The sequence below is a fragment of the Lupinus angustifolius genome, chromosome LG14, assembly GCF_001865875.1.
Source record: "Lupinus angustifolius cultivar Tanjil chromosome LG14, LupAngTanjil_v1.0, whole genome shotgun sequence".
NCBI classification, from domain to species: domain Eukaryota; kingdom Viridiplantae; phylum Streptophyta; class Magnoliopsida; order Fabales; family Fabaceae; genus Lupinus; species Lupinus angustifolius.
In genome coordinates this window covers 14694936-14720258 of record NC_032022.1, presented here as the reverse complement: position 1 = coordinate 14720258, position 25323 = coordinate 14694936, and the positions used below count along the sequence as shown (strand labels likewise).

General features: G+C 35.8%; 4 protein-coding genes across 7 annotated transcripts in view; 1 reads left to right on the top strand and 3 right to left on the bottom strand.

Annotated features, from left to right (window-relative positions):
* The window catches only part of LOC109326630 (protein DDB_G0276689), a 33225-nt gene extending 29657 nt beyond the window's left edge, over positions 1-3568 (bottom strand). The window contains exons 1-2 of the mRNA XM_019559343.1: positions 2638-3568; positions 64-208 (exon numbers count right to left, since the gene is read on the bottom strand). Coding sequence (XP_019414888.1) covers positions 64-208; positions 2638-3416 — 924 coding nt within the window. The 5' untranslated portion in view covers positions 3417-3568. The remainder of the gene's footprint in view (positions 1-63; positions 209-2637) is intronic.
* LOC109326414 (DDT domain-containing protein DDR4) lies at positions 6103-10273 on the top strand. The gene is made up of 10 exons (XM_019559097.1): positions 6103-6434; positions 6614-6724; positions 8230-8316; positions 8398-8435; positions 8520-8601; positions 8764-8870; positions 8965-9127; positions 9207-9244; positions 9297-9860; positions 9936-10273. The coding sequence occupies exons 1-9, from the start codon at positions 6324-6326 to the stop codon at positions 9754-9756; spliced, it is 1197 nt and encodes a 398-aa protein (XP_019414642.1). The 5' UTR covers positions 6103-6323; the 3' UTR covers positions 9757-9860; positions 9936-10273.
* On the bottom strand, positions 11178-20117 carry LOC109326707 (DDB1- and CUL4-associated factor homolog 1-like). Of its 4 annotated transcripts, none has more exons than XM_019559462.1 (15): positions 19848-20117; positions 19227-19308; positions 19026-19142; positions 18750-18928; positions 17736-18594; positions 17505-17602; positions 16976-17402; positions 16104-16706; positions 15847-16029; positions 15512-15707; positions 15174-15442; positions 14843-14953; positions 13848-13966; positions 12164-13739; positions 11178-12069 (listed from the first exon to the last, which is right to left on the bottom strand). In XM_019559462.1, the coding sequence occupies exons 1-15, from the start codon at positions 20036-20038 to the stop codon at positions 11365-11367; spliced, it is 5715 nt and encodes a 1904-aa protein (XP_019415007.1). In that variant the 5' UTR covers positions 20039-20117; the 3' UTR covers positions 11178-11364. The 4 variants fall into 4 exon arrangements, with proteins under 4 accessions (XP_019415007.1, XP_019415005.1, XP_019415003.1 ...); XM_019559460.1 differs by having other exon boundaries at positions 15174-15604; positions 15638-15707; XM_019559458.1 differs by having other exon boundaries at positions 15174-15707.
* On the bottom strand, positions 21107-24927 carry LOC109327200 (glucan endo-1,3-beta-glucosidase 5-like). The gene is made up of 3 exons (XM_019560269.1): positions 24035-24927; positions 22182-22810; positions 21107-21691 (listed from the first exon to the last, which is right to left on the bottom strand). Exons 1-3 carry the CDS (start codon positions 24382-24384, stop codon positions 21222-21224), a joined length of 1449 nt encoding a protein of 482 aa, XP_019415814.1. The 5' UTR covers positions 24385-24927; the 3' UTR covers positions 21107-21221.

The following is a 25323-nucleotide window of genomic DNA, read 5'->3' as shown; positions in this document are numbered from 1 at the left end:
AAGATAATATCTCCAAGAAATATTATATAGATGAAACCCCTTTGTAGAAAGAAGAGTGTATACCTGTATCATTTGAACAATATTTCCGCAATCTGATGAAAGAGCTTCACTGTAAATCTGTAGCAATTGATTACGCATGATATGCCAAGAGTCCCCAAAAGACTCGCTTCTTGATAAAACAACCTTCAGGAGATCTTTCAAAACTATGCTACAAAAGAATTAAGAAATATGCAGATGTCAACATCTAGGAGTGAAAATGTGTTGCAAGAAATTAATTAATTCGAATAAGAAAGAACAGAGATTCTTAACAAGTTCTTATATAACATATAAAAGGATAAAACATTATTATTCACTCATATCCGAAGGTAGCACAGATACCAATGGTATCCATGAAAATGAGGGAAAGGACAAAAAACACAGGAGCATTGTAAGCAATTAATTATTTCCATGTATCCTCTGATTTCGAGAGCAGGGTTTGGATTATTGATTCTTTGAGGGTGTTGACTCATGGCTGTTTTACATGAATTTTAAAAGGGGGGCCAGTGCACGAACTCCCACTTAGTGAGGTCAGGGGAGAGTAGATATATGTCGTCTTACTCTCGCAAGCGGAGAAGTTGTTTCGAGTTTTACATGAAATTAAATTACAAATGTTCAAAGGGTTTGTTAGCTCACAGTTTCTCCTTAATTTTCTCTTTTTAGTAATATTTCTAATATTAATTATTAAATACTTTTATTCTATTGTTATCATATTCTTCTCTTATATAAATAATAATCATTAGGAAAAAAATGTGCACTATAGCACTGATCACACATCTAAATAATGAAATGAAAAATATGACTGCTTATTAAGATTCCACAGTCCAGATAAAACCTAGAAAGAAAACCCTAGATGTTTCAGTAACAGATTTGTGGCTTCCTGCTATTCAACATAAAAAAATTGTCACATGTCCCTAAAAATGAACCAGATATGTGAATCTCAATTTTTTTACACTGGATGTCAAAATGGAAACTTCATTTCTGCATTCAAGATAGTCAGAGTTCCCCTGCTAAATGCATGCATCAAGACAGGAGATATAAGGCATGAAGAGAAAAAGTGACATGAAAGTTAACAATGCCCTCCACAATTTAACAAGCCAGCAAACTATCATCAGATAAAATTGAATAATAATTCCATGGGCTTAAATATGTTTTTAGTTACTACAAAGCAAAGTCGTTTTGTTTAGTCTCTAGAAATGGTTTGAGTCCCTAGGGCCTATTTTATTTTAGTTTGCATCTTTGTCGTTCGCCGGTTCGCTGAAATCCATTAAATGTTGATATGGTGCTACACATAAATGACATGTGGCACCTTACAAAGATGAAATGTTAACAGTTAATGCGTTTCAACTAATGGCAGACACGAAAATCGAAATAAAATAGGTTGTACGGGCTCAAAACCAAAAAAAAATCCCAGGGACTAAAAACAAAATTAAGCCTAATTCCATATCATTCTTTATAACTCATTTTTCATATTATTACTTTATGCATGAGTACTTCTAGCAGTTAATTATCAAAACTAGGGAAATTATACTGATCTCACCTGAGTTTTGACTTAATTACATTTGACACACCTCTTGTTTTAGAAATTACATCTCAACCTCCCTTGAGATGTATGTTATAGGTATACTTAACTTTCCCCAAAGGAATGGTGATTCAAATTAAACCGACAACAATTCAAGTGTGGCTTTTGGAAATAGGAGATGACAAGTTTAATCAAGCAAACCTCGAGGGATAAGGCCAACCCTGGGGTGGGAAAAGAGGGCGGTCGCCCAATGCCCATTTAGAAAGAGGCCAAAACGTTAGAAAATACTACTATGGGTCTTAAGTCTTAACCTCAAATCCCCAACACGTAACTATAATTCGACAAGAAAAGAAAACGTACTTCACGTCCTCAAGGTTTACATGGGCCCTCATTTTTTCAAACTTCGGTGTAAAAGTTTCACATAGTTAATTATTTTTATAAATTAGGGATACTCATTTTTATTTCGACTTTCCAATTTGTATGGGTCCCCAATTTTTGTTCAAATTTTGGTGTAAAAGTTTCACAGTTAAATTTTATTGATAAATTAGGGGCTCTCGTTTTCTTTTTGGCCTAAGGCCTATAAAATATCAGAATTGGGCCTGTCAGGGGAGCTCAATGTAATTTCACTGACAACCTGAAGGAATCAATCATATCAACTCATAGGAACAACCTCCATCTTCACGAAAATAACTAAAACTTCAGTGACATGACACTTGCCAGCCATCCCTCACTACCTCAAAACTTATGTTTCGGGGGTTGATCTAGATTCATATCATACATTTGCGAGATATATAACTATATATGGAATCAAGATCAAATAAGATACATGTGATTCAATCGCAAGCAAGATAGAGTTCAAATTTCTCATCCAATTGTGCACATTGATGAACGACTTATTTGAGCTTACAAGAACAGCATGTGAATCACAAGCTTATGAAAATAGCTTATATTTTCCTATTAGCTATTTTTAAGCTTGTCGAAAAAGCTTATTCAATAAGTGATTAATTAAGTAATTTGCCCAGAAATATCTTAAATCGCTCACAAGATAATTTTTAAGTGGAGTGAAAAAATGAACATACCGGTACTCGGATTGATCCACTCCATAATCAAAATGAAGAAAACGTATATGAGAAACTGCCCCTTCTGCATCACCTACATTCACACTCTCTTTCATAGCATCCAAATGAACAATCTGATTAATCCTCTGTATCCCTCCAAGAACCCTAACATCCTCTTCCTCCTCAGATAACTCCACTCCAGAACTCTCACCTCTCTCACCTTCATTACTCACAGTAACTGCTAAACCCGAATCCTCACACTCCCACCGTCGAATCTGCCTATGAATGTTCACACATAGCGCATCAAAAACACTCGCATGATCCAAAATCAACTTCTTCAAACACACCAACTCTCCTTCTTCAACAGATACAACACTCTCAATTTCACCATCCACTCTCAGCCTCTTCACACCTAACTCCAAAACCACATCCAAAACCTTCCTAACCTCACCACCACCATCACCATCAACTAGGTCAATTAGGTTCTGAACCAGTAACTGAAACTCCGCACGTAAACGCAGCGTTTCAGTATCGAAACTCCAAGCAGATGAAGCGTGATCGAATTGCAACAATTCAAGGGTTGAAAGATACGTAAGAAGTGCAGGCGAAAGTGAAGATGATGAATAAAGGACGTTGTGGAACCTTGCCGATCGGGAAACAATGGTTTGAAGAAAATGACGAGCTAGGTCGCGGTTTCGGGTGCGGAGAGCGAGGAGAACGGCGCGTAAGGGTTCGAATTGAGCGAGGTGGAGGTGGTTAACGGCGAGGCGAGAGAGAATCTCCGTTTCCTTTGTCGCCATGAGAAACGGTTATGAATGATTTGAATCGATGAATGAATGAATGAATGATAGTGTTTCACTGAATCGGAGCGAGTAGCTTTATTGGATTTTGGTCATCGCGGAATGAAAGAAAAATGTAGAACAAAGCGTGCTTACCCAAACAGGGTGTACGCATCACTGTTTTGTAATTTATTATTATCTAGGTGGTGTTTAAGCAATAAAATATAGCATAATAAATCAGATTCAATATGGGTCCTACTTATATATTTTTATGAGAATCTTCAACTTAGTATTACTAAAAATATATTTTCATCTATTTTGAATTTCTTTTGGGCTTATAGTTGTTTCTTCTAACCAGTTGTTCCTAAAAATTGAACCCGGATAGAATTTTTTAGGTGTATGTTATTTTTGAGAAGGTGGTTTTGGTTAGATAATGAATGAAATTTAGGTGGATAGTTACTAAATGCAATTGTTTTAAATAAATGTGATAAAAAATTTGGGATGGGTATGATATTGTGTTGACATTTATATCATTGTCTTTAAATATTTATAATAGAATATTATAATACATTTTTGTAGGTGGTAAACTAATGAATATAAGTTATGTATATTATATATTGAGAGTAATTGTGAATTAGATTGACCCAGAATAAATTTTTTTGTTTTCCACATGTATCACGTACTACTGAAGACAATTATATTTGAAATGAGAAACATTCACAAGTATGTGAGACTAACTCTCTTAACGAATATTTTTTCATCCACAAAACTCGAACTTAATACCTTACTAAAAGGGAATTTGAAATAAATTAATATGCTGATAGTTAATTTCATATTGACACTAATTATATCATCTAGAATACAATAGAACACTATTACATTAAAAGGTACCAAATTATATCACAAAATAAATGTTCTTAGTTTCGCGTGAAAGTGCACAAGATTTATAAAGAATGCTCTAAGTTGATTATTAGAATATAGAGTATAAAGTATAGGAGAAATTTAACTAGTATATATTTTAGAGACAAATTCTGTTTCTTTTCTCTTGGGACTTTGGTTTTTTTATAAAGGAAACAAAACTTTATGATTTTATATTCGAATACGATATGTTTAACAATTTGATAAATGTATAAATGTTTTCAAATAGTAATTTATTATTCTTATATTAATTTGTCAAGTAATACTGGCAATGTAATGAAACATCTGATAAAATAAAATGGACATGAAACTCTCACAATATCTTTTAAAATGGATTTTTCTAAGTAGGGTTCATCTTTGGTATGGATGAAAAGGAATTTTTTTTTTGTTTTTAAAAATAAGAATGTCACATTGTTACAATTAAAAGAATAAAGGTGTTGTATGTAATTATATGTTATTTTATTTTTTAAATGGATTTTTTTCTTAGATATTCTAAAAGATATTAATCCTATATCTCATACTTATTTGGAAATGACAAAAAAATAATTGAATTCATGCATACCCACCATTATAGTTTATATTTAGATGAATATGATGATATTCATCACATAGTACCCATATATTAAATTACATACAATAATTTATTAGATATATTATTCATTTAATAATTATTTTTATATATATTGATTATTACAAATACATAAATATATAATTAATCTTAGAAATATGTTACATAAATATTCATTATCTCCATGGTAACCACAAATAGGCACATATATGGACAACCAGTGAAAGTTATGGCACTTGCTAATTGTCATTCATATTGAGCAAATATTGGATTATATTTATCTCTTATTCAATTCTAAATGTTGATCATATTATTTGTTAAACATGAGCCTAACCCTAAATATGGATGCTACCTAAGGTGGACATCATATGAATTAGCTTTTGAACTCAAATCTAACTTTAGACTTCAATAAATATAACACATATATATATAAAATATTCTAAATATTAATTATTTATATTAATATGTAATTTAACATATGAATTTGATATATGTATATATTTTTTTACATATATAATATGTGTGATGTATGAAAGTTAGAGAATGATATAGGGAATAATATATACATTATAACAACAAATCATTCATACAAAAATGTCCTAAATAATTAGTAATAACAATTGAAAAACAGTAATGATATATCATTATTATACATTCTTCTACTCATAGTAAAATAAAATATTACATTGTGACACTTTATTGTGGGTAAAAGTATTAATATGCAGATTTAGTAGGAAGATATATAATTTTTCATTGAAAAACACAACTAAGAATATGGAATCATACTAATTGATAGACTGTCACAATAAAACAGAGTATCCACTTTAGGTCAAATAATTGTCATTATATTGTACTCAATTGAATATGTACATAGAAAATGACTAATTTAGAGTACCACAAGAGGAAATTGTTACTTTTACACTTCTTTAGGTAAAAATAATATTACATTTGTATATAAAGAACAAAAGTGTAAAAATGATATTTTTCACTTACTATTGATTGATGCACTTTCCTCTTTAGTACTAGAGAGAAATTTCACTCATACACATATAAACATGAATAATGAGAGTCGAATCATGTTTATCCTGTAGTTGATCCTAAATATTACACGATTCTATTTTTTGAAGACGAACTTAAATTCAATGAAAACTGACCATAGAGATCAAATCGAGTGAGCGGATAAGGTCGTACTCACCCCTAACCCATTGGAAGATCCAAAATGACAATACGGTGCGTTTCAAATGTAAAGGAAATGAAAATGGAAAAGCGGAAAAGGCGCGATTCATGAAAATAACCAGAAAAATGTAACACTTTCGATTCTCAAATAAAGCGTAAAAAAATCGATTTAGGCGGGAAAGTTGTGAATAATCTCACACATAAAACACTCTCATTATTTTTTCATCTCTCACTTTCTCAATCACTCTTCGTTCGGCACTGTTACAATGCATAGCGTAGAAGAACAACGTCGTTGCGGCGAAGAAAATCTCGTCAATGCTGAGATTCTGAAGCTACGTAACCGATGGGAACTCGCTTCTGTTCTGAATTTCCTCGAAGTAAGACTCTCTTCAAATTCGTTTTATTATGTCGTGGAATTTTAATTTTTTGCCGTCATTTGTTAGAATTTGTTGTTTTAGGTTACGGTTTTTCTTATACATAACTCTCATTCAGAACAAAGTGAATTTTCCAGTGCATGACATTTTGGTAATTTTATAGTGTAATTTTGTGATTTAAGGTTTTTAGTCCAATACTTGGTAAAGATTTGAAGGCTTCCGCTGAAGAAATAGAGATAGGGCTTGTTAAGCCTGATGTTTCACTTGCTAAGCTTCATATTCAACTTCTGAAGGTACCTTATTACCATTATTTATGCAAATGTATGTGTTTTCCGGTAATTTACTTGCTATTTGATTTTTTACATATTATCAATAGAATTAAGGTGAATCCATTAGAGAGAATGTTGAAGTAGCACCTTGTAATAATGATAGGAGAATATCGGCTGAGGTGTTTTGGGTATGCATGGAGACGATCCGTAGCATTGTCATTAAGGAGAGTATATTGGATTGAACGTAGCCCAATATCTACACGTAGAGACAGAAAAAACTAGAATATAAGTGAAACCTTTAAAAATGATTTAGCTTTTGAATGGTTTGTTTGTTATTGTTGGGGTATTTTGGGATCAAATCTGTTGTCCCTTTTTATGTGCCAGTCCATGTACCAAAGATTTGTGATTGATCAGAACACAAACTTTAATTGCTCATTTAAAGAAAATATTTTGACAAATCATGAATATTTTGCACATGGCTACATGCATTGGAACATCTAAATTTTCCCGGGTATTTTGTAGTTGCTATTCCTTCACATATCTATTATGTAATGGAGTACTTGTGTTTTCTTTTAAAGGTGCATAGTTGTGACATGCCCATTCCTATGAGGATGGTCCCTTGTCTTGAAAACATTTTTATTTGCTGAAACTATTACGTAAGTTGTCTTCCACTGTTCACAATTGATATATCAATTATATCATTTGTACAACTCTATTTATTCGTCAACCTGGGCAACTTCTGTGTTGGGAAAAGGGATGAAAGATAATAAGTATGGGTAATTGTTATCCTCTACAGTCTTCTCTTAATATGGATGTTGTTGGGGTTGACAACCAAGTTGAGCTGTGCAAATAACATTATTATTGATATATGGGCAGAATCTGCAAGTAATGGTATATCTTTTCTATGGATGAAGATGCCATGTGCAAAATGTAAAATTTGGCATTTGTTTATGACTAGTTACAAGTTATTGATGATTAACACATCAATGATGGATGATGTGCCAGCAATTTGTGCACAACCCTCTTTCTCTAACAAGAACCTGACAGCTTCAGATTAATCTTAGTTAACAGAAACAATCATCAGTATACGTTGAATTAAACGTTACATTTTCTTAATCAGGAAAGATCATCATACTTAAAAGCTCATTCTACCATCTTGTACGGTTGGGCTAACAGCCAAATAAATGTATTGACCTCATTAGTTGCATCATTGGATTATTAATATTTATTACCAAAAAAGTGCATTACACCATGATCCAATGTCCCATCAAATCCAACAATTATGCATTAAAGGCAAATAAACATTTTTCTCTTGCTCCTAAGATCACATCATGTAAGGCAAATATGTATTCAGTGAGGAGGTTGAATAATGCTGTAGATTTGCTAACATAAAATCAATCTGAACTTTTTCCCTTCTATTACATGGTTTATATTTTTATGTCCATTGCTTCCTGTCCTATCATTATTTAGACATTGGTCCATTCTTTCTTTCCTTCTAAACTTGAATTCTGTTTTTGTATTATTGCTAGGGTATACCGCCAGTGAATAGAACACTGAATGATCCTGATAAATGGGTGACTGTACTATGTAAGAAACTGGTTACATGGTGGCAATGGGTGAGTCACTGCCTGATTTCTTTGCTTTGTCTGTTTTTTCTTCCAATTCATCCACATGTGCTTATTGGCTGTTTGCTACAGGTTGCTGTGGGGAAGATTCCACTCATGCCATCCAAAGGGTACTTAGAGATATAGTTATCATGTTATGTTGACAATAATGGTTTATAACATGAAAATAACAGTTGTCATTAATTGTTGTGCAGAGAGGAGATATCCAAGTACAAGGAACTTGATTCATCAGACCGTTTACTTCTGCTGAAAGCGCTTTGTGAAGTTAGAGCTGATGTAATTTATCTTCAGTTTTGTGTCTTCAAGTTTTTGCTCCCTTAATACATATGCTACATTTTGCACACTGCAGAAAAGATAATCTTCTTATAGCTTATGTTGTTTTAAATTAAATTTTGTCTGATCCAATTATTTGGTTTGTTGATGCTTGTTTATGTTCAGCAACATGATGCTGTGTCATACATAAATGATGCTTTAAAAGAAGGAACTCATATCACTTCTATACGCAAAGAAGCCTTAGGAAGGGATGGAACTGGCACTTCATATTGGTAATTTTGAATATGTTTCAAACCTCTATTCTTTTTAAGATTCTCAAAACCTTAAAATCATCATTGCTGATCTGTCTGAATTTGTCCATTTTAGGTATGATGCAAATGCAAAATGTCAGAGTCACAGATTGTACAGGGGAAGAATCACGTCAGTCTCAAATCCAAAGGTTAATGGAATTGAATGTTTATCACTTCCCCCCATCAATTTCAAATGGGAATCTGTTGCTTCCAATCTTGAAGAATTTTCAGAAATAGCGGTAAGATCATATTCACTTTGCTGTTTCATTGTTGCCAGATTTGAAAGCTTAAGCCATCATCTTTGGATTCTAATTGCAGGAAAAATTCCATGGCGTTGAAAATATAACATACTATTTGTTCTTATCTACTGAATCTGCTTTTTCATTCTACATTTTAATTTATGTTCAGGAAAAGGAAAGTATCTCCAGGCTCTGACCAAGATAGAAACAAAGGGTTAGAAGTTAAATCCGATGGAGAAGATGTTTCTAGTGACAGTGGTTCCGAAGGGGGCATGCTCCAGATATCTGATACTGACGGTGATGATTCTGGTTATGAAATTGAGAATCCTGGCGAAATTGAGTATCATGTTGATAGTTCCGAGGAGGATAACAATGCTGATGATAGTGAGCAGGGCAATCCGGAAACACACTCAAGCAATGCAGTTTCTTATCATCCCAAGGGGTCTCGCTGCAGTATGCGGTTAGCTGGAGTCTCTAGCCATTGTATTCTAGAAAGCAGAGGCTTGACTTCAAAGCAAAGATTGAGACAAAGACCAACACCAAATTCTGCCATAGACTCTGTTGTTGTATCTGATTCAGACGATGAAGCAGCGCAAGAAGGGAAGGCAGGTTTACCAGAGTCCACTTAGGCCTAGTATTAACTTAGCGACTAACCTCTATTTTGGTCTCACTGAAAGATCAAGCACCGTAAAATTAGTTTCTCGGAACCCCTCACCTGGTTTATGAAGGATCAAGTCACATGTCTCATCACTCTCCATTTGGGGGTGTCCCAAATTGACTGACATTGATCTGATAAAGACCAAGTGAGAAATTCTCATCCTTCAGGAATTAATCAAACAGGTGCCTAATTTCAGGATCCAAAATGGACGTTTAGTCTAACTTAAAAATTTGCTACGATTCAATGCTAACAGTGGTATCGAATGCTTGTCATCAACTTTTGTGGAATTTGAAGGGAAAAAATTCTTTCTAGGATGATACGAATTTTCATTTTGGCTTCTCCCTGTTGTGTTTTGGAATCCATGAACTGATAGTGTGATCCGTGAAATTTCTGAAATACATGGGTATATAATATTTACAGATTGATGGATAATGCATCTATGCTACTATTTGTTTCTTTTAGTTTGGTGTATTAGCTCCATTGTACAATCTCTTGTTTGAAGTCTTCATTTGTACATAAATGCACGTTACTAGTTATGAATCTAACTAGACAAGTGCTTAACAATGATTGACAAGAAATTTTCAATATAAAGACTTGTAAATATTCTTATCCCCATGATCACCAGTTGGTACATTTGCATTAAGAAATGACTAAAATTGCAAGCTTCGTTTCCATAGAAATATCAAGAAATGCAACATAGCACCTTCACCAATCAAAACCTCAAGAAGCAAAGAGCGTGGGACATGACTATGATAATACTCCTTCATCAAACTATTGGGGCCATCCTCATCCTCTAATCCCTACCACATTGGTCAACAATATCAACTTCTCCCCATGTCAATGCCAATTTACTTGCCACAGTATCAACATTAATGTCGTAAGGCTACGTGAACTCATTTGCAGTCACTGATGCTATTGTCGAAAAGTGATTGTTGTCAATGAATAGGGCATGCTGTTTGGAGGTAACTATCCAATAGTGAGACGAAGGTTCAATTGACCCTTCCATTCAAGGATCATGGAGACGATCTCAATAGGTTCAACATCTATGCAGAAGGTGACTCACGAAAGATGGCCTAAATGTTAAGGTGGGAGAGCTAGTGGTTGATCTCAGGGTGGAGGTCGATGAATTAGAGGAGTACTAGGCCATTGATGGTGGAGGCTTGAAGCGCAAGGGACTTCATGGTAGTGTCACCGTACTTGACGGGAATGGTTTTGCCACAACTTTTGGAGATTGTGAGTGGTTTCAGGTTGGAATGGAAGAAGAGGTTAGGATTAAGGGTAAAGATGAATGAGAATGAGGAAAACAAAATTGTTAAGTTTTAGGTCCAACACATCCTGTGGCAGAAAAGTTGTATAAGTCCATATTGTAGCGTTCTCAACAAAAACTATGGGTTTGAAACAATATACACAATTGCGGTGTTGACCTTAAATCAAAATCATAGTAATAATAATAGTGAGATCGCATGGGGCATAATGTAAAAGGGTAACAGCAAAATTTTGAGCCGCAAACAAATATATCTTAAGCTCAAAAATGAATATGATGAAGAAAGAAATGATAATTACAGCCTGTGTTTAACAGTCAATAACCAAAGCGATTACGATTATTCACATAATCCTCTTCATCACTACTTAAAGATTCATATCCTTGACTATCATCATCCTCATCACCTTCTGTCACAATCTCCAACATGTCATTTCCTCCATCAAAGTCTACATCATCCAAAATGAAATCTCCATCTTCACCAATGTCACTTATACTGTCATCGTCTTCATCGTTACTTGTGTCATCGGCGTCACTCTCACTGCCCACAGCAAAACCAGGGCCTAAGAGAGGATCTATGTCAATATCATCATCGTCCTCATCGTCCTCATCTTCCTCCTCACTTTCCGCATCATCGGGATCAGAGTCATCATCAGTTGGCCTCCGGCGACCAATTTCATAGATTCTTGCTGATGCATACATCTCATCTTGGTCATCCATAGTAACCAACCCAACAAATGAATCTGTTGGCTCCGAAGCAAAATCAAGAACACAGCGATCCACGGGGATAGTAGCAATGTCCGAATAGTTGATTGCATCCAATGTGCGGAAAGCTGCAAAGAGAGGATGCTTGCCACGACGTGTGTTGTGAACTGCTGACATCACATCCTCAAGATTTCTCCTTAAGATTGCATACATTACATCACCACGTGCATTGAATGTTATTGAAGTTTGATCTAATGAAGGTACACTACGTTGTAGTCTGAACTTGCGCAAATCCCAGACTTCAGAGTTTATAATAACCTGGATAAAAAAAATTACAATCGAAAAATAAAAACGTCAAAAAAACCACCTAGTAGACAGAAAATCTAGGTAAGAGATGCAAGATTCTGCATACCTCATTGCCAGCAGGATGAAAACCTCCACCCCCATAGTCTGTTAACTGTTCAAAGCGATGAACAGGGCCAGAAACCCGTCGGTCCCATAAGACACCATTCCAAAGCAGCATTGAGTCAGAAGGGCTAAAGTGAATTAAAGAATAAACATGAGTCCTTCCTATAGAAGCTTCAGGTGTATCTGACAACTTCAACTCTAACTGACATGTTTGGATATCATACAAGAGGATTTCCCGTCGTGCAGATTCTGATGACAAGGCTGCAAAAACATTGCCAGAATTGCTAAACCTGGCAGCCTTGCACCCTTCAAATGAATGGGTAGGGCCACTTAAAATTGACGTTGCATCCCACAGCATAACATCTTGGGAGCTTGAAGACAGCAATAGCTGATTGTCACCAGAAACAAAAGACTGAACAAGGGTCAAAGGGTTCTGGTGACCTGTGAAGCTCTCAACCACACTGCTGTTGTTGGAGTCAAAAAATTTGAGCTCTCCATTGTGGTTCCCAACAGCAATATGAGAGGAATCCCCAACAAAGGTAACACATGTTAACAAATCACCAGCGTCATCCCGACAAGTGCGCCATGGTCTAAACCGGCTATAAACAAAATGGCGATCTCTGCGATTCCCATGAACTCCACCATTCATAAACTTATATTCACGTGTGCCAAGACGAGCTGTGACATTAGAAGGGGCGTCAAGGCTTTGCTTTGGTTCAGGACAAACATGCGGGTGTAGAAGAGAGAGTGGAGGAAGAGTGGTAATAGGGGCTGGGCATTGGCGATGCTGATGCTTCAGAGACTGAACAACTAAAGAATCCAATGTTATGCGCTCCGGGTTGTTAAGCTGAATGTCACTGAAAACTTGGCAAGATGGTGTCATCTGACCTGGATTTGAGTTACTGTATTGATTATCATCCACATGGTCAGCTGTACAACGGTTTTGTTGACTTCTTAGGCTAGAAATTGGTGTAAAAAACCCAACAGCATCAGTCTTCAGGCTGCTTTTACGAATTGCACTCGAACAAATAGGAGAACGAAGTCCTTGATCCCCAACATTCAGTCGCTTTCCAGATGATGAAAGCATTCCTATATCCTTCACATCAGATAACTTACGTTTCAATGGCAACATTGGAGTCTTAAATACAGCATCACTACTATGTTTTAGTGAAGATTCAGGAGTTTCCACTATACTAGCTTCTGAAGATTCTTTCCCTGTACCAAGCCATTTTCTGCCTGATGACTGCGGAGAATCAAAATGTTGATGTCTCGAATGAGTGCCAAAAGAAGCTGAAAAAGTCAGTGATTTTTTCTTTGCAGAGACAGGATCAATTTTCAAGGTAGTGTCCTCATCTCTAGCATTAACCTTTAATTTGTTAGTGAGAAATCCAGCAGGAGCACGACCAGAGGGCCAGTGAATTTGTATTGAGGAAGCTTCCTGTGTGTTAGGTTGTTGCGCAAGAGAAAATGGAGCCATCAATGATGGTAAAGGAGTCAACTGAGCCTCCTTAAGCAACAATGAAGCAGTTTGTGACAATCCAGATGCCTGCAGATGTTCATGAACTAGAAGCAGAAGTTCCCTGAAAAAGAGGGGGAAAGGACACAGATCAATAAGAAAAAATGCCAAGGTGAGGGGTGGGGGGCTGCACTTCTATAATAAAATTATGAATGGTAAAAAACATGAATACCTTGCATGATATGTAATAGGAGTAGCAGCAGCTATTGCTGCTCTTTCTATGCGCCTTAAGGTAGGAGTAGCTGCATCTGTAGCAGCTAATGTACTTGCACGCCCCGAATTAGTCACAATCTAAAAATACAATTTATCAAAATATCAACCAGCCTTCACATACGGATGATTATATATGTAGCTTACTTGAGCAAGATTACCAAACATTGATCAACATAAACTGACACCTAATTTTCTGGGTTTTAAAAAAGAAACTTAATTAGATCTCAAACAAGGCTGACAGAAGAACCAATCCCAGAAGATAATTACCAGATTGAAAGTGTGTGACAGCATCGGTAGATCATTTAAGTCCTAAACCCTAGAGCCAAACATGTACATTACTTTTCTCTTCTTTTGCCTATGAGTCACACATGGACAACTAAAAAATACAGTATTCAATAAGAGAAACTATTCTCAAACCTTTAATACTAAAAAATAGAGAGTTCTAATTTAAATTGAAAGGAAAAAAGCACCTAAAAATATGATTTTTTTCTCCAAGCTATAAACAGCTATAAATTAATGTCCCTGACAACCAAAAACCTTAATACCATTCAATCCAACACAATGTCTATGCTGAACCTGTGACTCTAGCATAGAATTTTAAGCTTGAACTTTATAGCATTTTTTTGTTACCATTGGTAGTGAAGACCTGGACAATATGCCTCTACTTTATAGAAGATTTGTAACACGTTTAGAAGCATGATTCAAAAATCTTGTAGGACCAATGTTTACTACCTAAAGTTTCATGGACAAAAGTAAAGACCCAAACTGAAAAACAAAATATATTTGAAGTGTTTGCAGCAAAAAAAAGGAGGAGGACAATATATTGAAAACTGAGATAAGGGAATTGCACATGAAAAACATTGATCCAAACACAACATATATCTGCAACAAGTTTACTCAAAATATGATAAATTGAAACATAAACGTCAGGTTCTGTAAAGAAGAGATGCTCACCCCAATTAGCTCAATTGCAGCCTGTGAAAGTTCAACTTGCCACCTACCCTGCTCTGTTCCCAGTGTTTGGCTACTGGAATCTCGAATTAATTCAGATAGCTTTTTCCCAACCTAGAACACCCCTCACAAAATCAGGATATTGAACTTTTAACAATATTTGACAAGTAAAATATTTGTTATTAATGCCAATATCAGAACATAATCCAAACTGATTTACAAATAAAAAGTTTGAGAAGAGTTATCCCAATTTATGTGCTTGATAATTACCAGCTCCCTCCCATTTAATCAGGATGCAATCAGAGTTCAATGAAAGTCAGTAATTGTTGTTCACCTGAAGCTTCGTCAAAATTTGTGCAATTGTATCATCTCTGGCTAATCCAAGCAAAACTCGGCATGATAGAGCACGAAGACAGTCCAAGGCAGCAGGAGGTGAATATATGCGTGGTTGGAGGAGATGCAGAAGAACCTTTATACCATTATTAGACCGAACAGCCTCTCTTGATTGGCGATATCCTTGTTCCAATTGAGCAGCAAGGCCAGCACAACCTGCTCCTACACCCAGAGATATTCTACGGTCCCCAACCAGTCCTGAAGTTGCAGAGGGACCAGGAGTTTGTGGATTGCTATTAACATTTTGTGTACTTACTGCAGCACTGCTTCTATCTACAGCACTGGTTTCCACATTCCTCTCCCTAGGGTCAAACTGACTGGCTTGTGCAGTTCTATCTCTACTCTCCGAGTGAGGACCATTCGTGATTTGGGCAGAAGAAAACTGTTGAACTTGCATAACTACAGTCGGTTTATTGCTGATTGAAGGTGGGGGGCAAACAAGGTTGACTAGAACATTTAATGCCGGCTGAATTATCTGAAATGCATAGAATATGCATACAAAAATGAGATGCATATATTACCATAATCACTGTCAAAAGTCTAAAAGACTTTCTCTTACTACATGCACAAAAAACACTACATAAATTGTTACCACATGACCACATGACACTTACCTCGGGGTCCACATGGCTACCAACAATATTTGCTGCATCCAAAATTACTGCTATACCAACACGATTATTGCTTAATGTTGTATTTACAATCATTTTACGACTGCTAGGTACCAATGTAACAACGTGCAGAACACCCAGAGCATACTGAAGTAAATCATGCAGATATCGCTCCACTGGTGGGGCCTATAAACAAAGAAATGAACAATTAATATATAAATTGCAAGATAAAGGGAATGCACAAACTAATAATGTTTTACCTGACACAATTCCAACATAGTAATATGCCCGTTGGATGCCAAGAACTTTTCAACTGGTGGCCAACGTGTTCTCACGAATGCAGGACCAAGCTTCCGATCCTTTTGCAATTGTAAGAATACTGCATCTATAGCCTCATTACTAATGTCAAGCGGCTTGTACACAGCTCTCACACTTGGAATATTCCTAGCAGCACTACGATTACTTTTGTTGGGACGAATAGAATCCACTAATAAGAGGAGATGTGCTCTGAAATATTGTCGTAAAGCAACACAGGTGTGGTAGGCTACCTGCTTCTCAGATGATGTCAGCACTTCGGCAGACGACAGATCATTTCGAAGTGACCCTGTGTTAGATAAGCCCAATGCTCCAGAATTTACTCCAGATCTTACCAAAGCAGCATCATTTAGAAGGCCTAGTAATTTCTGTAATCCATCTTGGGAATCAAAAGCATCAAGAACGGCTCTGAAGATAAATGCAGCAGCAAAAAACAATGCTGCATTCTTCCGGGCTTGGTCTTGGTTGCACTCAATGAGTTGGAGAGCCAACTCAACCACATGATAAACAACATCTGATGGAAGAGCACAAACCCGTTCCATTATCCCCTGAAATAATAATCTTATGTTAGAAAAAATGGCATAGCATTGTAGAAAGATTAGTAATGAGGAAGATATATATCCAGGTTTGATGCATAAACAATATTAGGAATCTACATGTCTGTTTGCGAGGTGGATTTTGGAGGGTAATTGAAGGATGGGAAAGGTTTGAGAGGCTTCAAATACACTTGAGAGATGGCTCCTTCCCTTCCCCTCCAAAAACCAATTTACAAACAGACTCTAAGCTAATAATTATGACAGTTAAACAGCATGAGTACCTGAAGAGAACCGATAGTAAATAGACAAGAAGAAAGGCCAAAGAACGTCTGAATCATTCTAGGGACAGCAAGCAGCTTTTGAATTCCCCCACGATCCACGAATAGTGCAGCAAATTTCCTATGAGCTGCCAAAGCACAGATCAACTTCATGACATCAGGCAACAGTAAGGCAACCTTGGAGGCTTCTTGGTTTTTAGAATTCTGTTGCAGAAGTGCAAGACACACATCTACCCCTTTCTCATGCAACACAGGGCCAAGAACTTCTACATATTCTCCGAGCAATTCAAGACACTGAATGCAATATTTTTCCCTCAACATTGCAAGTGATTGAGCATCTGGGATGAAGTAATCTTCAACATCCTCACCAGAGTCTGTTTCTCTGCAACTCACATTCTCTGTCTCAGAATTGATGCCGATGGAGCTCCTGCTACCAACCCAACAAAAAGATTATTACCAGAACAAAAAGAAATACTGTGGCAACTGTTCATGTAAGTGCTCAGATGAACTTCATAAATATATCCTAACATACCTAGAAGCTTCAACTGCAGATGCAGCATCAACAACAGTTGCTGCAGCTCTTGAAGCGGCCAAAACAGCTGCTTCTTCATCATTAGTTGATTTAAATTCCTGAAAATATATGAGAAATGAAATACATTTCCATTTGAGTTAAATTGCAAAGTACTGACATATATGTTTGTGTGTGTGTGTACAAAAAGTATAATTTTATGTTTTGAGAAAAAGTTGAAAGATTCCGGCATACCTCTGAAGCTGCAGTTTTAACAAGGTCAGCAGCAGCATCGCCTGCTGCTTTGACAGCTTCTTCGGGTGCGTTGGCTGATCTAGCTTCAGCTTCAGAAGCTCGGACAGCTTTCCGAACAAAAACAGAAATATCTTTACTTCCGATTTGGCATTCTTTGAAACAATCATCATTATCATCTCTTTCCAAAAGTGAAGCCTCAGTAGTGGCCCTCGCAAAAGTCTTCTTAGAATCAGGCACCCTCCTAGCACCAACATTCCTCGATATGCTCCTATCTTGAACACTTCGTCCCTGACCTAATCGACTACCAGAGCCAGGAGATGACAAAACGGGTTCACTTTCTACAGTACTTTCATTGACCCTTGCTTTCCCTCGGGATCTTCCCCATTTTGAACGACGCCTTGAAGAGTCATTAACATTGTCATCATGCTCACTAGACTTTGTCCTTCCATCATGTGTATCTCTACAGTGCCATCTATCCTCCCCATCAGCATCTACGTCGCAGATATCACCATCTTCACCCAGCTCATCAGGTGGTTCACCACCTACCAAAGAATTATTTTGGCAATTTTGTTCACCAATGTTTCTATCTGGACCCCTTTCAAGAATTTGGTCTTCTAAAGATCTCTCGTCAGTCATCCTTGTATCATCTAAATGACTAGATTCTGGGAGCTGGCGAAATCTACTGCGACCATCATCTCTACCTCTCAGAGAAGTATTCCCAGATGCATGCCTACTCTCTGATGAATGACCAATATCTTTCTGAGTGCTACTTGTCTCTCCTAACACACGTAACCGTAGATAACGCATAAGCTTTGCTGGCAAACCAGATGTCAGTACATCTTCCACTACTTGACCTCCACTGAGATCATTCCAAACATCATATGAAAACAAAGGAAATGAGAACTGAACAAATAGGGATAAACAGGATAACCCCCTAGAAGGTTGAAGTTACACACAAAATAAGACAAACTTCAGAACAGGTAAAAAAATTAGCCTATGAAATGAGCAGCATACCCAATCAAACACACAGCTAGGAGACCAGTAGAATATGTTTTCAACATTTCAGAATCAGAGACCTCCTTTTTCCTTGGATGATGCTTCATACTTTGGTCTTCGGCAGACACTCTAGCATTATCATTCACCACCCAATCTCTGATGTTTTCTATTACAGGTTCTTCAAAAACATGAGGATACTGTCCATTTACAGTCGATCAGATTGAAAGCATTAATCATGCATGGTGAAAAAATGAAATGAAAGTAACCCAAGAAAGCAGGAAAAGAGAATCTTACAATCCATGATAGGGAACAGCTGAGGAGAAGTCTGGCAGAAGCAACTTGAACCGAAGTTGAGTATCTTGTTTCTGATAGAAACTTAGAAGATATTAACTCGAAGAACTCATCATTTTCCTGTAGATAGTGGAAGATCCAAATTAATATCTCATAATCTAAAAATTCGACACAACACATAGAATCATGGACATAAAAAAATACCCTGATAATACTCCCAAGACGCCCAATGTTATGAGCAGCACGTCCATTACTTGAGGAAAAATGATCATTCTCTTCCATGTATCTACATTGCAAATATTACAAATTATTAAATTAAACCTTAATTACATCAATGGGGAAGAAACCCTGTAGTAATCAGAATTGACAACCTAAATTAAACAGATATTATTGGCACTCCAAATTTCCTACTACACTCTCAATTAACCGATCAAAATTTAAGTTTCTATATTTGTAAAACATCATCATTAGTTAGTGAAGCAGTATAAACAGCCTCACTCCAGAAACTGCTATACCAATACCAACAGCTAAGAAATTACTCCAAAATATTTTATATAATATATATATAACAAATGGGTTCAAATTTGAAAAGTAAGGTTGTTGTTCAATAACCATGAGGTCACGGTTCAAATAGTTGAAACAGTTTAAGCTTTTGCGCCCTTTTCAGACTCCCACTAAGTGTGAGTCTCGTGCATTGTACCGTATTTTTTATATAAAAAAACAAATACTAAACCGCACCTTACTAATAACCAAAAAAGTATAATAAAAAGTAATTGAAATTCCGAGGAATTTAATAAATTATGAGAACAAAGAGAATATAGATACCGAGACTCTTGATTTTCAAGAATGGACGCAAGTGCGTGAAGAACAGTGGGTTTAGGGTTATCAATGGAAGAAGTGATTTTGTCCATAAGCTTGTTAACTTTAGCAACCAATTCTTCTTCTTCTTCTTGATCATGTTCCTGTAATTCAGCTTGTTCTTCGGTTTCGTGATTTGGTTCGTTCTCCATATCCATGAGTATCAACAAATACGGATATAATATAAATGAAAATTAATAATAATAATAATAATAATAATAATAATAACAATAATGATGATGATTATGATGAAATTATAATTTGTATTGTAGTTGGTGCATGAGAAGAGTGTAAGAGAATATAATGAAGAAAAATATGAAGAAGAAGAAATAGTGAAAGGGAAAAGAACGTGCACGGAATCGAAGATCATGGATCGGTGGATTCCGGGTAATACCCGACCCGTTTGAGTAAACCCTAGCCGAACATGTAATAAAAGCCCGTTCAATTCTTAGCCCAGGCCTAACATGTAATGGAAGAAGCCCGTTCAATTATCAGCACATGCTTATTGCCTAACACGTAATGGAAGCCCAAGACGTTGGTCTAGTATTATAAGACATCATTTTCGAAATGAATCAATTTCTGATAGCGATATTTATTGAAAGAGTCAATCACGAATTCCGAAAGAAATTAATTCCTTACCCAAAAAAGGTAAAATAACTCCCTGAGTCGGATAGAAAAACTAATTTTATTAAGTATATAGGTGGTATTTTGAACTTAGTTTACATTAATTAATATGACTATAGGTCTCATACCAAACAAAATTATGTTATCTATTTATTTATTATACATATATAAATTTGCTATAAACTTTAGGTTATAAAGTATTATAAGGGATAGTTTAAATAATTTTAAACAAGTGAGAAAACATTTGGATACTTAATGGAGGACTTCTTGATTTATAAATACATTGTTTTTTCAATACGAAATTACTTTATTTGTTTCCTTACTTGGTATCCTTTATTGAAAAAATGAAAAGAAAAATAAGGAAATATAATCACTTGATTCATGAAATTTTTATAAACAAAATTAATGAAATAAAACACGGGCGTAAAATCTATACACTGTCACTAAAGATTTATACACATACACTACAGCATCCACCATTCATTTATAAATATATTAATATTAGATGATACACTGATAATGTATAAAACTCATACATTGACGATGCATACATATTTTTCTCGTGAAAGAAACTGCATGAGAGATATTTGATTCGAAAAAAGTTACTCTCCTAATGGTTTTTCATCCATCTGCTACATTCTGACATAGTGAATATGAAATACATAGTTCTTTACATCAAAGAATAAATTATAAAAGCTAGCAAACTAAAATGAAACATTACAACATAGTAAAAAACAAGAACACATAGAGCACTAGTGTTCCTAGAGGCCCAATTCTTCCATGTATCCCTACAGAATCTGTCAGAATCATGGTTTTGAATCTGCAATTTCCAACTGAAGGATCTTTGTCAGTGATCATAGAAAGGCCAGGGAATTTACAAGCACTATCCATTTGGTCATTGATTTGGTAGTAACTATTAAATGCATAAGATATATTCCCTTTAATATCTAAATTGCCACATGAAGTTCCATAACCAAGACTAGTACAATCAGCATTTTGACATGCATAGGCCACACTTGGTGCAACTTCATCACTATTTAAGTTTGCATTGCCTTTCAAAACACACCATTTCTTAGCCAAATGATCCACTCCACTAGCTCCTATTATACCTCTATTTGACCCAAGGTTTAGCTCGTATTTCGGTTGTCCATCGAAGTAAAACACCCCCCAATGACGTTCGAAGTTACCTGCAGTGACACACCCGAAATTTTTTATGATGTGAGGCGAAACACACACACACTCACATGTATATATATATATAAGAGCGACTCATTGCCCGAGACTCTCACTTACTGGGGCATGGGGAGGGTAGATGTACGCAGCCTTACCCATATATATATGCAGCACTAAAAATATAACATATTACTACTATCCGGATTTAATATGTACACACGATATAAAACATAGTACTATTGTAACTTTTGTAAGTATGTGACTCCTCTAAAATGTGTGTATAGCTTAGAGGATAGAGTGCACATATATGATAATTTATTGAGAAAAATGTGATTATATGTTAGCCCATATATAAGAAATCATAGAGTTGTTATATTAACTATTGGTTTCTTAATCAATAGACATAAATGTGCACCTCACCTTGGGCACTTTAGAGGACCATAAATATGGTATCAAGAAAAGTTAAAATCTGTGTGGGGCAACTATCCTTATATCCTAGGTTACCTGGCTGAGTACTCTTGTTATCTTCATCTATGAGACTAAACAAGTAGGCATCTACGGGACCTGGCCTCATCGGGGTCCCTTTTCCCGTAGCGTAGCGAGATATAAAACCTTGGTTAAAGTTTTGCGCATATCGAAAGTTAGCATTTCTGTCTCCATCTGTAGGCCAACCAATTTCTCCCACGATTATAGGCAAGTTTCCAAAACCATTCTTCTGTAGTGCCCATACTAGAGTATCATGGTTAGCATCAAAGACATTATCATAGGCTTTTCCGTTGTCATCTATAGCAGGCTGAAATCCGTTGAAAAAAGCGTAGTCAACGGGAAAATTGGCATCTTCATAGAGGCTTAGAAAAGGATATATGTTCACAGTGAATGGAGCTCCATTGTCATTCAAGAACTTGACAATTTGTAGCATGAGGTCATGGATGTCTGTCCTGAAGTCGCCGTCCGAAGGCTTCTCTGATGAACTCTGATATACATCGGCATTCAAAGGGACAGTCACTTTAACCCTGTTGCTCAAACCAGATTTTGTGAGAGCTGCTTGGATATTTTGAAGAGCTGGAAGAGTTGTGGATTCAAAGGTACCATTATATGTTGACAAAAATGGTTCATTCCCCACTGCAACATACCTTGCAAAAATCACAAGAAAATAACTTGTAATGATGAAAATAGTGACCTCATTTAAGAAAATTAATCATATATGTGCTTCACTGTTTTGGCATTGAGTGATGGTAATACAAGAAAAAGACATTCAGCACATAGTCATAGACCTGTGATTTTCCAAATGCATTGGATGAAAGAAAAGGAGCATAGCTTTTATAGTTAGGGTGACATTAATTGAATACAAGAACAACGATTGCGTTGCATACGAAAAAAAGAATATAATCAAGTACAACTAGAATAAAACATAATTTCCATTCATTGAAGTCTCTTCCGTTCTGGTTACAATGCTTTCTTCTAACATTGTATAATGTGTAGTACCGCCACTCTCGAAAGCATCGTAGAATGTATCAAATAACACAGACCTTTATGTCTAGGAGAAATATTGCAACCAAAAGAATTATGTAATAAAAAAGTAAGATCTATAGAAATCATCACTTAGCAAAGAGAAATCAGGTTCTATAACAGCATTGGAACAAGTAGAGATTGTGTTAATCAGTGACAGCAAAAAAAGAGCAAAGGATCATATGTGAAAATTTGGACTAATACAACAGTTAGAGATGTATATCTTCGGCGATGCTAGGTGAATATTCCCTATATTAAGGTGCACAAACTGAGGGATGCCAATAACACAAAAAGGGCAATGTCTAGATTTGTCAACCAGTGACAGCAGAAGCACCAGAGCATCATTCAGAAAATGGCATCAGAAAGCAAAGTTGAGTTAGAATTGTAGGGATTTTCATTATATGAATTTTTTTCAAGTCTAAGTCCTTGCCTTAAACACAACACAATTAGAGTAAATACCATCAAACCTGATATTACTTCATGTTATGGACTTCACCTCAGTTCCAAATTGATAGATTTGGCTAGTAAGATATTTTCATCCGTATTTCCGATGGATGCTTACTATATAACATTTGGTGGCAGGGCAGAATAAAAGGGAGTGTCTTGTTCTATTCTCTTAAGTTCCATCCTTATAGTAGAAAAAAATGTCTCACTTTTAATCTCTCATGTCCTCTTCTGTTTATAAAATGTGTCACACATAGAACATAACCAAAACTCTATTCCATAATATTCTCTCACATCTACCAAAAAACTACCTTAATTTGTGCACATCCATTTTATCATTAAACAACAGACACAAAGAACAAACTCAATGACAAAAAACCAATAGTACCAAAAATAGAGTTTACCTTATGTCTACACCACCAGAAGAGACATGTGCTGAAACATTCTTGGAAACCCATTTTTCAGCTGCTTGCAAGCTATTAGCAAGTGTAAAAAGCATGTCATTTGGAATACCCACCATGACTTGGAGCCCAGATTTCTTGAGAGCACTTAAGATTCCAGGATCAGCATCAAAAAGCTTAACCTTTTGAATACCATTATCTTTCATCAATTTCACCACTTTGGTTGGTGACAAAGGGTGTGTGGCCTGTGTACCCCAGTTAACACCAATTCCATTCACTGAACACACTAACATTACATTAAGTAACAAAAAAACAAGAGAACTACTCAACTTTGCATCTACCAATAACCCCATTAATGCTGAACTAAGAAACCCAGATAGCCACAAACCAAAACTCAAATCTGCTTTTTCTTTTCTCTTCACCAAGTTTTGTTTTTGATCTACTGTGCTGCTTACTAACTAGCCCTCTAAACCAAAAAGGAACAACTTGAAACTAAAAAGATTAGATTATAAAAAAAAACTACAACAGAGTGAAGAAAGTGAGGCTCCAAAGTTAGAAACTAATGATACATTCAGAAAGAGTAAAGCAGCAAGTGAAGGAAGGGCTTGAAGAAGTTATACTTAGAAAGCAAAAAAGGGTTAGTGTTTAAAAGGTAAGAAGGAGAATCACAGAACAGATAGATCCATTTGCATAGGTGAAGTTGTTTATGCTTTGAAGTTAAGTTGCATTTGTCTGCACAAGTTGAGATATGTGAAGAGAGAGAGAGAGAAGTATATATGTTGGAGAATCTTTTTCCTGTTGTGTTAATAACTGAAGTGACCAGACAGACATATACAGCAGTGTGTTGCTATACTCTTGCAGAATCAAATGCTTTTTTGACATCTAAGCTACAAAATTTATCATTTTTTGTGTGTCTTGAGTATGTGCAAGATTTATGTAGGAAATATTTGGTTTCTTTATATTACTAACCCAGTACCACGTTCATGTAAGGATTTAATCTCTTTCGAAGTGGGTGGATATATTTTTCATGAATTAAACTTTTGATCATGTGGTCTTTTTATAAATATAATAAAGTCTTACACTATTACATAAATACTTTGTTAGCAGATGTATTGGGTTTGATGCATATGTTATTGAATATTATAGGAGTGTGTCTTGTCAGCGTCTTTAAAAAAATTTCAAAGCCTAAGTCTAATATGTTTAAAAATCTTGTCTGACTTATTAGCTTGTTTAAAGAACTATTATACTATATTATTTTGAAATAAAACATCATGACTATATTTAACTAGACT

Excerpts from the sequence above, each read along its gene's own strand:
- LOC109326414 (XM_019559097.1), top strand. The coding sequence starts at position 6,324 with ATGCATAGCGTAGAAGAACAACGTCGTTGCGGCGAAGAAAATCTCGTC. Across the intron at positions 8,317-8,397 it reads TGGTTACATGGTGGCAATGG|GTTGCTGTGGGGAAGATTCC; the intron begins GTGAGTCACTGC and ends TGTTTGCTACAG. Across the intron at positions 8,436-8,519 it reads CCACTCATGCCATCCAAAGG|AGAGGAGATATCCAAGTACA; the intron begins GTACTTAGAGAT and ends ATTGTTGTGCAG.
- LOC109326707 (XM_019559458.1), bottom strand. The coding sequence starts at position 20,038 with ATGGATATGGAGAACGAACCAAATCACGAAACCGAAGAACAAGCTGAA. Across the intron at positions 19,143-19,226 it reads GTCTTGGGAGTATTATCAGG|GAAAATGATGAGTTCTTCGA; the intron begins GTATTTTTTTAT and ends CACTATCTACAG. Across the intron at positions 14,954-15,173 it reads AAATTTTGACGAAGCTTCAG|GTTGGGAAAAAGCTATCTGA; the intron begins GTGAACAACAAT and ends GGGGTGTTCTAG.
- LOC109327200 (XM_019560269.1), bottom strand. The coding sequence starts at position 24,384 with ATGGGGTTATTGGTAGATGCAAAGTTGAGTAGTTCTCTTGTTTTTTTG. Across the intron at positions 22,811-24,034 it reads TCTGGTGGTGTAGACATAAG|GTATGTTGCAGTGGGGAATG; the intron begins GTAAACTCTATT and ends GATTTTTGCAAG. Across the intron at positions 21,692-22,181 it reads TAACAAGAGTACTCAGCCAG|GTAACTTCGAACGTCATTGG; the intron begins GTAACCTAGGAT and ends GTGTCACTGCAG.